Below are 13,202 nucleotides of genomic sequence, written 5' to 3' on the forward strand. Positions count from 1 at the left end.
TAGTAAGAGGATTTTCAGATTTAGATTATGATAACAGACTTAATAGGCTTAATATGTATAGCCTGGAGCAAAGGAGAGCCAGAGGGGACATGATTCAGTCGTTTAAATTTATCAAAATGCAAGTTATTAACGGGTTAAATTTTCTCACGGAAAGCAAGACAAAGGGGCATTGTTTTAAGCTATTCAAATCTCAGGTTAACCTGGACATTAGAAAACATTACTTCTTGAGTAGTGTCGTGGGCACTTGGAACAGCTTATCGGAAGAGGTGTTAATGAGCAAGGGGGTGGATAGCTTTAAGAGGGCCATTGATCTTCATTGGGAACTTATAAACTTACTAGGATCAGCCTAGCTGGGTCCAGAGCCTCTTGATGGTCGTCACATTTGTATTTGTATACTTAAACAATTTTATGATTCAACTAGCCATATCTGCACGGCTTTGCCTGTAGTAGAAAATTAAAAGGTCATTTGGTTCGCCTGTACAATTGGTTAACGTCTACTATAAGTTTAGTTTTTTTTTTTTTCAACATCTTTTCATATTTTCGGCAGATTTAAAAACTTAGCATGAAGCTTAACAGAAACCTGCCTTTGAAATATTTAAGAGCCATTGTCTGTAAGAATCAGGCAGTTTAAAGCATTTGTGATTGTTGACATTTTTAATTTTTTTTATTTTCACATATGTTGTTCCTTATCATAAATGTAATGTAAATCCGAAATTTGAGCTTTGTCTGACTCACCATTTTTGAGAAAACAATTTTTTTTGTTTAGGGGGCGTGGCACATTTTTGCCGGTTTTTCAAATTTGCAGATTTTAATGTGCTTGTTGCTTGAAGCGTCCTTATATTGACATGGATTTTTTAATTCCATATTACTATATGGTCTTGTCAGATACTGTTACAGCTGTCAAATCGGTGACACTACAAGGGCAATGTCCACAAACTCCGTTTAAAAATGACCGAAAATGAATTTTTTTCAATATTCAAGGCCAATTTTCTCAAAGTGCCTTCATGATGACACCAACATTTTTAGATCATTTTCTAGCCACACTTACGTACATCAAAAATATGTATCAAAATCGGGGTCACTATAAGGGCGCCAGCAGATATTGGAACTTTTATTCAATAAATTTCACAAAAACACAAATATTTAGAATCTAATTACAACTGTCGTCCTCATAGCAGATATTTGATACTAAATTAGGTTGATAACCAACATGTTTGTCTAACATTTGCACAAAAAAAATCGGTGTCACTCCTATTATTTTTGGAAATATAATCGTTCCAAGTTAGTACGTTATGGCGTTTTTTTTATTGTTATTTATTTAATATTTTCACACCCAGATTTTTTTTGTACATATTTATTTTTAATTTAATACAAAGAAGTGTACCTTACAACATAAACAGCTTTGGGCAGCAAGAGAGTCTTTTTCTTGAATAGAAAATGCCCGTTTTGATATAGGTACCAGGTGGATCTATTGTGCATAACATGTCTAGACTATTATACCAATACTCGTCTTGTTTTTTCCGGCCAAACAAATTTATTTATTCTAATTGTTCTTGACATGCATTTGACATAAACTTGCAAATGGTCAACTTCTACTCTTTTTCTGAGATACCATGTTTTCCCATGCTTTAGTGCTACAAAATTAACAGTTTTCAATAAGAGATGACCGTCTTTCTGAAATTGGTTTGGCTTGATTCTTAATGTTTTCTTCGCTTTGGTCTACGTTATCCTCAAATTCAGTTTCAGATTCTGAATGTTCACTTTCTTCAATATTCTCATTTGATGTATTGAGAATGCATTCGTTTTTTTGTTTCTTCCATCGAAAAAAAAAGGATAGGATTTGTTTCATAGTACAATACTCTGAAGCAACGAACAGTTTTTTCCCCGTTACGAACTGCATTTCTCATCTAGTGTGCAACTTGACAGGGATGTTGTTTTTTACCAGTATTTTCACCAATCGTAAATTGTTCTTATAAATACTCCTTCTGCTTTGAAGTGAACTTGAACTGAGCTCGTAAAGATAGGGACCATCCAATTTCATTAAATTGAACTTTTGGCAATGCAGGGGTATTTATTAGTTGAAACTTTGAAGCATTTATATAAGATGTTTGTAAGAGCTTCTCTCTATACATCTTTCGTATAAAATCCATTTGCAAGTTGAGGTCAAATGTATGTCAAGAACAATTGGAATAAATAGATTTGTTTGGCCGAAAAAACAAGATGAGTATGGGTATGATAATCTAGACATATTATGCACAATACATCTGCCTGTACCTATATCAAAACGGTCATTTTCTATTCAAGAAAAAGACGCTCTTACTGCCCAAAGCTGTTTATGTTAAAAGATACATTTTTGTATTAAATTAAAAATAAATATGTTCAAAAAAACTATCTGGGGGTGAAAAGATTAAATAAATAAATATAAAAAAAACGCCATAACGTACTAACTTCGAACGATTATATTTCCAAAAATAATAGGAGTGACACCGATTTTTTTCGTGCAAATGTTAGACAAACATGTTGGTTATCAACCTAATTTAGTATCAGATCACTGCTATGAGGGCGACAGTTGTAGTTAGATTTTAAATATTTGTGTTTTTGTGAAATTTATCGAATAAAAGTTTCAATATCTTCTGGCGCCCTTATAGTGACACCGATTTTGATACATATTTTTGATGTATGTAAGTGTGGCTAGAAAATGATCTAAAAATGTTGGTGTCATCATGAAGGCGCTTCGAGAAAATTGGCCTTGAATATAGAAAAAAAATTCATTTTCGGTCATTTTTAAACGGAGTTCGTGGCTGTCACCCTCGAGGTGACACCGATTTGACAGCTGTAATAGTATCTAAGAAGATCATATAATAGTATAGAATTTAAAAATCCATGTCATTATAGGGGCGTTTAAAACAACAAGAACTTTAAAATCTGCAAATTTGAAACACACGCAAAAATGTGCCACGCCCCCTAAATTAAAAAAATTAATTTCCCAAAAACGGTAAGGCAGACAAAGCTCATATTTTGCACAAACATTACATTCATGATACAGAACAACATTTGCAAAAATAAAGAAAATTAAAAATGTCAACAATCACAACCTGCCTGATCCTTACAGACAATGGCTCTTAAAAGGGTAAGGAAGTTTCTCTTTCTTGCTTAACACACAAATAAGACATTTTTCAAAAATTAAATACAATAGAAAGCAGTTGTAACAGAAAAATTTTAATAATTTACTGAACATAATTTCAAAAAAATTAAGAAGATAAAAGCAGATGACTTTCTCTTTACATTTAAAATGTTTCAATTTAAATCCTCTTCAATAAAATAAAAAGGTTTGGATTGAAAGAATAAGTGCGTTTTCAAAAATGTTTAAAAGAAAAGGAAAAACAATTTAACAAAGAGACTAAAAGACGTCACCATGGTAATTTCTGTTTCGAAATTTTTTTTTATTTATCTTTAATTTTTGATTTCATTCTCGAGCTAAATCGTTTAGAATTGTTCGGCATGCTTAAGGTAAGCCTTGGCGTTTAGTTTTCTTAAACAAGTCTTGCAGCTCTCTGAATGCTCAGAGAAACTTCTGCAGAAAATTTCAAGCTTTTGAATGACCCAAAACTAAAAAATGTGAATGAAATACTTCTCTCCCATCCAAAACAATATGAAAATGGGATTAAAATTGGAATTTAAAAAAAAATTGTATTTTCAAAAAATCGCTTTGAGGTGCTCATTCCTATGCTACAAAATAATTTGGTGTCAAATTTTATGAAAATTGGCCGAACGCTTTAGGCGCTATGCAATTAACATACATCCAGCTATCCAGAGACACAGACTTTCAGCTTTAATATTAGTAAAAAAAGATCAAAACATATAGCTGCAAACAAAAACAAAACTAAAAAACTTACCCATGATATAGCATGCAAATTTGGTTGTCTAGATACAATTAAGACATCATAGCCAAGCTGTTTCAGATTTCTTGTGATAGCCCTTCCAATGAAGCCACTTCCACCTCCTGAAATAAGGATTTAAAAAAATAATAACAAATGAATGAGCTGTATTTTTTCTAGGTGTTATATTTATTTTTTAAATTATTATTTTTGACTTTTAAACTGACATGAAATGGGAACATACAAATCACAACAGTGGCGAATCTACAGGGGCGGCTGTGAGGCTACAGCCGCCCCCAGACCAGAACTAAGGGATTCTTTTTTTTTTCTTCTTTTTTTTTTTTTTTTTTTGTATTTTTTTACAGCGGTAGCATTAGCAGAAAAATTGGGGCTAAATCAAACTAACAGTGTAGTCACTTTGTCAAATGCAAGCTAATAACAGTTTTAACATTTAAAAAGTCATAGAAAATTCAATGTAGCAAGCAGAAATGAAAATATTGGCTAATGACATACGTCCTAAGAACTCTTCTCCCCTTAAACAGGAGTACATCCGGAGCTCATTAAAAAACATCAGGCACCTGGTTTTCCTGAAGGTTTGTGCAGTACTTTATTTTTCCAAATTATGTTGCAGTAAAAACCTACTCCCACCTACATCCGGTTTAAGCTTAACTTTCCGCGGCTCTGACAGTAGTCCCGAACAAAGAAACGGCTTGGTACGGAGCTGTAACTATTCATTCACTTCCATCAGCGCGAAAGTTTCTTTTTATTATTCATTTCTTAGTACATCAAGCTTACCATAAAAGAGCATAATCTCTACTCACAATTCTTGCTTAAGTCATATATACAAATGGCTGAGAAACAGAGACAGCTTGTTTAGATTTATGAGTGGAAAAGATAGATAGTTTCAATTTGTAGAATTGAGCTTATCATAAAAAGTATTATTTAGCTCTTGCCGTCAATCGTCAGCAATATGTATTCTACATTTTGAGAGGAAAAAAGCCCTTTCGGAGATTTATACCTCAGACTATTTTGTGAGTTTTGCCTGAAAAGTTCAGTACAAGACTTTATTATTTAATTTTACTGACAACTTTATCATTCCCCTTTTTACCTTCCTCTCCTCGCGGTTAAAGAATACTGCCGGAAAAAACAGGGGTGCCCACAGGGGGGGATTATGGCGCAAGTTGCGCCATCAAAATTTTTGGGGGGGGGGATTTTTTTTTTTCCAGAACTTTTTTTCTTCTTTAGAACATGAAAGTTTTGAATTTTGGAAAGGAAAAGTATTTAAACTCATTCAACAAGAAATAGATGCATTAATAATACCTTTTTCACGTACTCTTCAGGGCCGTCGCCAAGAGGGGGGGTTGCAACAACCCCCAGTTTTTCAGAAGTGGGGCCGCCAATTTCATTTTACCGATGAAAACGAACGAGAGAAAGAGAAACTCTTCGTGGTTTTAAAAAATGAAAATAGTAATTATAGATGAACAATTGAAATAATAGTGACAAAAAGTATTTTTTCTGTAAAATTTGAAAAGAAAATGTAATATTTTAAAATACAATTTAGGGACATCCATAATTCTCCTTTATTAAGAGTATCTAAGTAAGGTCCGCAGCTAATGTACACTTCAAACATTTTTATTATCGCAAAAAAAAAAAATTATTCAGTACCGTACACGCTTCACTAGGCTGCAGAGTGGGTATGCCTACCTAGTCGGAAACTATGGGCTCGGCTCAAATTGAAGTATTGTGCATAGAGTAAAATTAGCATAATGGGAGGGAGGAAAGGCGACAAAACTAAGATGGTGCACGCCTTGTCTCTCGGCGGCCCTGGTTATACAAAACTATGCTTCATGATTCTTCAGTTAAAAAATAAAAAAAAATAGGACAGCTTTATTAGAACAACCCATAGGATAGGGTTCACCAAAACATTACCATATGTAATTTTTTTTTTTTTTGATGAAAAATTATGTCCTGAAAATAATTGCTAGTGGAGAAAAATGTATGGGTCTCCGAAATAAATTTGAAATAGAGAGAAAAAAAATAATAGCAGTTAAATGTAAAGAGAGATTCAAAGTATTGTAATGAATACTCACACCAAAAGTTCTAAATTTTTGAATGTAAAAATCGTAAGTAAATCACAGCTTGATCAAGAGATACAGACGTAATATTTAAAATAAAATGAAGTGGAATAGAGACCTAAGGTATCGCAGAAAATTACCACATCTGTTCAAAATTTTAAAAGTCCTTTTTCAAGGCCGTAAACGCTTGTATTGCAAGAACGCTAAAATATTAGGGGGGAAATAGAAAGTTTTATTATGGAAAATCCAAGCAAATAATCGTGTTTGGCAAAGGAAAATTGGAAGAAAATATTACCTCAATATGTTTATCAGTAATTAAAATTGACAATGAAGGTAGGGGGGACGTAGCCTAACTGAAAGGAAGAGTGGGGAACTCCAGACCCTTCTTTTTACGTCCCCCAAACCCTTCCTTTTTGAAAAAATCCCGGAAAAATGTTCTCAAACCCCATCCTTTAGCCTAACGTCCTTAAAGTTGGCCTACACCTGAGTATTTAGGACTGCAATTTCGAAAAACTATGAGAGTGCTCCCAATGTAATCTCCGAGAAACGCCCTCTCAATTAAGCATTTATCCTCATTCAAGGTCGAATAAATTTCGTCTTTTGGACTTTAATTTAAAAAAAAACGCCCTAAGTTGTCTTGAAACTGTGGTCCTCCAAATATTACCGAAGATCCTCAAAAATTTCATTGTTAAGGCTTCAATTTAGAAAACTTTTCAGGGGAGAGATCTCCAAAACCTTCTACCCCTCTAACAGTAGGGTCACCCGGGGTAAAATGGGCATAAAAAACAGCATTTTTAATTTCAGTGACCCATAGCAGAAATATCATGAAATATAATTGTGTTTTTGTTCAATATTCTATACATTGTGTATCTTAGGTCTGATTTGGACATAGTTTGTGTTAACTTTTTGCTTTAAATTTAGTGTAAAGGGGTATACCTATTTTACCCCTGTGTATACCCATTTTACCCCATGCTTCGGGGTAAAATGGGTATACACTGGGGTAAAATGGGTATATGCTGTTTAAAGTTGAAATACACTGTAACTAATGGAGAATTCTTTTTTAATTGAGCATAATTGCATTGGAGGATAAAAACTTTAATCCAAAACAACCACAAAAAATGTTTACAGAACCAAATTTAAGAACAAAAGGCGCATTGCCAAAGAATTGCGGTTTGGCTGAGGTAGTATTGTTACAACTTTGTGATGCCTGCACAACATCAATGTCATCTTTCTTGGGGAGCACATAGGATAATTTGGCAGATGATTTTGTAGCAAACTTCTCAGTATATTCCCCCTTCAGCTGAGATTTCAATGATTAAATCTATGAATTCCACAAATTTAACAAATGGCCCTGTCGCCAATGGCTGGGATTAACAACTAGGAGAACCACTAGTTTTCACTTCTACTTCATTAGTTATTTTATCAATCATTATTAATGTCTTTTTTAATTTATTTTATGTGTATTTATTTATTTTTTCTGCTTTTGTTTGTCTTTTGGCTGTTCGTGTACAATCTTGCAGCCACCTGCTTTTCTGTAATTAAAACTTTTCCCACCTTTCTTCGGACTTTTACTTTTTTTTTCTTTGTAAATTTTTCATTCCCTTACCAGTGCTAAAAAATGGCTGTGAAACAAGAGGTATAGCAGTTTGATTTAGTTATTCAGTACAATTTTGCTATGAGGTCCAAGAATTCTGTTGTGATTGTGTGTGAGGTTGTACTTAGACTATGTTCTAGGTATGGGGTTGGTGGTTTTAAAAGGAAATTTAAAAGACAGCATATTAGCTATCAATACTTGCTATGTTTTATAATGTATACCAATGAACCATATACATAATAAACTTACAGTAAATTACTAACCTACAGTAATCATGAACTACTATATCGGTAATAATCGAAAAATATAATACTTTTCAGTACTAATTGGCAAAAGTTATAGTAATTAAAATAAAACAAATAAATGCAGAGTATTTTTTTATAAAACTTTTTAAAAACATACTTTTAGTTTAAAAGATTAATAATATCTAACATTTGTCTCGCAAAGATAATTTAAGTTTCTTAATCTTCATGCATTCAATGTCTTTAATTCCAAAATGTTGGCTATACCCATTTTACCCCGTGCAACTAAAAGTACTATAAAATTTTTGTAAATATTAAAATTTACTTATTTTTTGAGTTTTCTGTTAGAAAAATTCTTTTTCTATCAAATCCAAATAAAAAGCTTCCAAAACTCTTAATGTAAATTTTTCTAGAAAGAAGTTTATCACTCACTATAAACGCATTATTTTGTATTCTGAAAAATAAAACTGTTGCTAAGCCTGGTAAATGAGTTGCTAGATTTTTTTTCCCTCAAGTCAAAATGTTGCCTGATATGTAAACATTTTCATCATATTTTTTTATTTTCAAAAAATGTTGTCCAGTAGAATAAAATCAAGAAAAATGCAACTATACCCATTTTACCCCGGCTATTCCTATTAATTGCTTTAATTGAATTTCAATTTTGAAAATTTGCCAGGGGAGGACTCCGAATCTCTCCACCCATTAACATTAACAAAAATCTGCTAAAACTGTGGTTTCTACGGATCGAATTTTTTCCCCAGAGAATGCTTCTCTCTCTCTCTCGCCAACATCATCGAAAAATCTCTTAAATCTCGCTTTTAGTGCTTCAATTACGAAACATTTCTGGTCGCGAGTCCCTTCAAAACTACCCCCCCCCTCCTTTCATCGAAGGCTGGCTTAAATTACGTTTTCGGAGCTTTGATTTCAAGAAACTGGCGGTGCACTAAATTTTAACAAAAAGTCTGAAGTCGCTTTTTTAAGACTTCAAAATTACAAAAAAATTCGTAGGGGGGGCACATCTCTTCCTATTAATGTCACCATAGATTGTCCGAAACTGCATTTTTCGAACTACAATTTTTAGATTTTTCCCGGGGGAGAGCTCCCAGAACTCCCTTTAAGTGTTACAATCAGAAATAATTCACAATTGGAAATGCGTGCTTGAAGTTTGCATTTTGAAAAAGTATAGAACTATGACCCCTACTCTCTTCCTCCCTTAACATCACCATACATCGTCTAAAACTGTGTTTTTCAAATAAGTCTTGAAATTTCCCGAGGGAGAGCCCCCGGACCCCCTCTTCTGTACACATAATTAAATATAACGTACGATTGTGTTGGGAACTTAAATTTGGAAAAATTATCGGCAGAGGCTATCCTGGAACTCCTCTCCCATTCCTCCCAAACTTAAAATATATTTTAAAACTGCGTTTTTATGTCTTCTCATTACGAAATGATGCAAGAAGGTAGCCATCCGACACCCCCTAATTCAGACTGAATGTTATCCTTTCGATTATTCATATTACTAGTACTTAGGTCTAGTAATATGACTATCCCTGCTAAACCACAGAAGCAAAATCATCTCTCTCTCTCTGCATATTCGAACATGCATTTGAAAAAATTAAGGGTGGACAGCTGAAGAGCTAGAAGAGCACCCCTCCTCTTCTAACTTCTTAATGTATAATAACAGAATAGTTTGGTTTCTAAGCATTATTTTCAAAAGTATTTTGGGGCCAGCGGATGAAACCTGACATTTCTCCGTACATCATCAAAAATAGACAAAATGCGTTTTTAGTTTCCTGATTTTCAAAATTTACTTGTAAATTTAAATTTTGAAGCATTTTCGAGGGAGATTCCTAAATTCACCCCCTCACCTAATGTCTCGATAGCCCGAAAATTGAGTCTTTAAAACTTCATTTTAATAAATTTCTGGGGAGTTATTAGGGCCCAATTTCCCAATAGGCAGAGTAGGCAGCTGCCTAGGGCGGCAAAATTTTTAGAAGCGGCAAATTTTGCTTTAACGACACATTTTTTAAATAAATTTGTTGTTCTTGAAAGTAAAATATTAGCATTCTTTCATTTTCCACAGAGACAATTTTTTCTTGTAATTTAATAATGATTACTTTCACACATCTTATGAGAGTCAAATGTTTTTCAATCATGGTATTTGCAGAATCGTCATCAAAATTTGCCGAATAAAAACTTTTTTGGGAGATCATTGTGATCGGTGATTTCATCGGGGCGCCTCAGAATATGAAACGCCATCATGTTTCATAAGTTTGACAGTTTGAATCTGGAGAACACTTTTTTACGGTTTTTTGAGTCAAGGATATTTTGCTTCTTTTAGGGAGGGAGGGGGTGGCAGATTTCAAATTGGCCTAGGGGCAGCATGGAGCTAAATTCGGCCCTGGGGAGTTTGTTCAAAAATTTCGGATGACCCCTCCCAAAACAATCGGCTGGATCCACCACTGCACAAAAGTCGGCTACAATTGCGATTTTAAAACTTCAATTTCAGAAAATTGCTTGTCCCCCAACAACGTTTTTAAGACTTTAATTTTGAAAATTTTTCAGGGGCGAGCCCTAGGATCTCTTCTTTCCTCAACATTACCACAGATAGTCTGAAACTGCGTTTTTAGAACTACAATTTTGAAAACAAAGGAAAGCCCTCCTTAACACAACGGTAAACTATTTACAATTGCGCTTTTGAAGTTTCAATATTGAAAAATTACCGGGAAGAAGGGCCACCAAACCTTTTATTACCCTAACATCAACAGAGATTGTGTAAAACTGTGGTTTTAAAATTACAATTTCGAAAATTTTTCGGGGAGAAACTCCCCGGACACCCTATCTATGTGACAATAAATTTCTGTTTCATGGTTCATATTGTATACATCTAGTAATGACTCCATCCAAAGCCAGAAAGTTGCTCCAAAGCCCATGTAATTATTCATACGTTTGAAAAATAAAATAAAAATAAGGTGTAGCAAAATTCAAGGGTACCCAAAACTTGTTTACTCAAGGTCCACGTTTTAAAATCAGGGAAGGCAAGGCGGGTCAACAATCCAACAACATTTCAGTTCAAATGGTATTTGTTAGCGCTACTCCCCCCCCCCCCCCGTGAATTTGACTCGAAATTACACACTCTAAAACCTGTTATGTCTAACCCAATTCGAAAGCGAGAAAATTTTTGGGGGGGATTTTGCGCCATTGAGCTTGGGGGGGATGGGCACCCCTGGGAAAAAATACTACGTCGCACCAAAGCATACAAAATACTTTGGCAAGTTTCACTTTGTATTTCGTTTGTATTTGCAAAATGGTTAAGAATTGTCATTCAATTTTTGTTCTATTTCGAAAATAGCAGTTCTTTATAAAAACCAATTTTCTCGCCGTTTAAATATCATAATGATCTTGCTCATTTATTAACTAAAATGTTTTATCATCTTAATGTAAAATATATGTAATTAAAATTTTACATAATTTAGGGATTGATACTACTAAAAGGTTCATGCTATACGAATTTGCGATATAGCAGGGATGTCAGTTTTTCAAAATTTGCTAAAATGTACTTAAATTAAGTTTCCGAAAATATATTTATTCTCTAAAAGAATAAGGGGGGGGGGGGAGAGCAGATCTAAAAGTTTTTTTTTTTTTTATTTTTCTCTCTCATTTTTTTTATTTCTCCCTCATGGGTGCCCATATAGGGGGCAAGTGAGGGCTAAAATCTCGCCCCCCCCCCCTTGGAAATGAGAACTTCCTTCCTTTTAGTACTTTTTCCTTTGCAAAAATGCAAAAACATTTTTTCTCCATCCATTAATGAATAAGTTATCAAAAATGTCAAATTTTAATAACTAATCTGTGCTCAAATCGGTTTCCATGGAGAATATATATCTGCTAAACCATGGGGGAAATATCTGAGCCCCCCTTAAAATTTTGCATATGAGCGCCCATGCGACCAGCATATTCCCATGCGCATCTTCTTTGTACCCTAAACAAGAATCGCCTCACTCCTGTGGTGCAATCAGAGGGGGGCCCGCAGGGCCCGTTGTCACACCAGAATGCTGAGTTGAATTATGTTTTAAAAGTAGTCTTTCTTGCAGAAGAGAAGGACAAATAACATTTCTTAGTAGAAAAAGTTATTTTACTACGAAAAAAAAGTTAGGAAAAAACCCATAATTCTTTGAGAAAAAAATCATTGAATTAAAAATTTAACAGTTGATAACTATTGAACATCTAATTCCGCTCCTTTACGTATCCTGTTAGTTTATTCCCTCTCCCCCTTTTTCAGTTTTTCTCTTTTCTAGTTCATCTGAAAGTAAGAAAGCTGTGCATCTATAGCCCCTCCCCCCCCCTTGTCCAAAACCATTATAGATGGTCCCGAATTTTGTTTTCCGGGCCCCAATTTTAAAGTGATTTCCTGAAGAAGGGCACCGATTTCCGCTATCTAACAACAGTGAAGATGTCTCGACTCTTATCCCTCTAATATCTGTAAAAAAAAATGACGAAAGCTGCGTTTTTCAAATTTTAATTTTGCTGATTTCATGAGTCTAAATTCCCTCGTTTTTTTAATATCATCAGGTTGTCTACACTTTTGTTTTTGAAGCTTCGATCTTGAAACATTGGGTGAAGTTGGTAAATCAATTCGAAAAATCAAATACAAATATAAAAGTGACGACCAGCAACAGGCTCTGGGCCCAGCTAGACTGGTCCTAGTCAATTTACAATCCCCAGTGAAGATCAATGGCCCTCTTAAAACAATCTACTCCCTTGCTCATTACCACCTCGTCCGATAAATTGTTCCAAGGTTCCACTACCCTGCTAAAATAATAATTTTTCCTTACATCCATATTAGCCTGAGATTTAAATAGCTTAAAACAATGACCCCTTGTCCTGTTTTCAGTGCTAAACTTCAGCCCCGTAACATCTTTCATTTTAATAAATTTAAACAACTGAATTATGTCCCCTTGGTCTCTTCTTTGCTCAAGACTACATTTTTAGCCTTCTAAGCCTGGAATCATAGTCTAAGTGAGAAATCCATTTATTAGCCTTGTAGTCCGCCTTTGAACCCTTTCCAATACATTAATATCTTTCTTAAGATAAGGAGATCAAAACTGAACAGCATACACCAAATGAGGTCTTACCAAACTTCTATATAAGGGCAGAAGAACTTTTTTAGATTTGTTTGAAATAGATCTATTGATAAACCCAAGCATCTTATTGGCCTTGTTACTAGCAATGCTGCACTGTTGGCTAAACTTTAAACCCTGACTTATTAAGACCAACAGATCAGTAACTTTGTCTGCCTGACTAATGACTGAACCTTGCAAATAATAACTTGTACACTTATTTCCATGCCCTAAATGTAGCACTTGACATTTCCCAACATTAACAGCCATACCCCATTTATCAGCCCACTCCGTAA

At 34.3% G+C, this 13,202-nt stretch overlaps 1 protein-coding gene across 4 annotated transcripts in view; it reads right to left on the reverse strand.

Annotated features, from left to right (window-relative positions):
- Positions 1–13,202, reverse strand: part of LOC129221035 (epimerase family protein SDR39U1-like) — a 64,178-nt gene that overhangs the window by 47,886 nt on the left and 3,090 nt on the right. For all 4 annotated transcript variants that reach the window (XM_054855478.1, XM_054855486.1, XM_054855493.1 and 1 more), the window contains exon 3: positions 3,897–4,003. In XM_054855478.1, coding sequence (XP_054711453.1) covers positions 3,897–4,003 — 107 coding nt within the window. The remainder of the gene's footprint in view (positions 1–3,896; positions 4,004–13,202) is intronic.

Source organism: Uloborus diversus, chromosome 1 (genome assembly GCF_026930045.1).
Source record: "Uloborus diversus isolate 005 chromosome 1, Udiv.v.3.1, whole genome shotgun sequence".
Lineage (NCBI taxonomy): Eukaryota > Metazoa > Arthropoda > Arachnida > Araneae > Uloboridae > Uloborus > Uloborus diversus.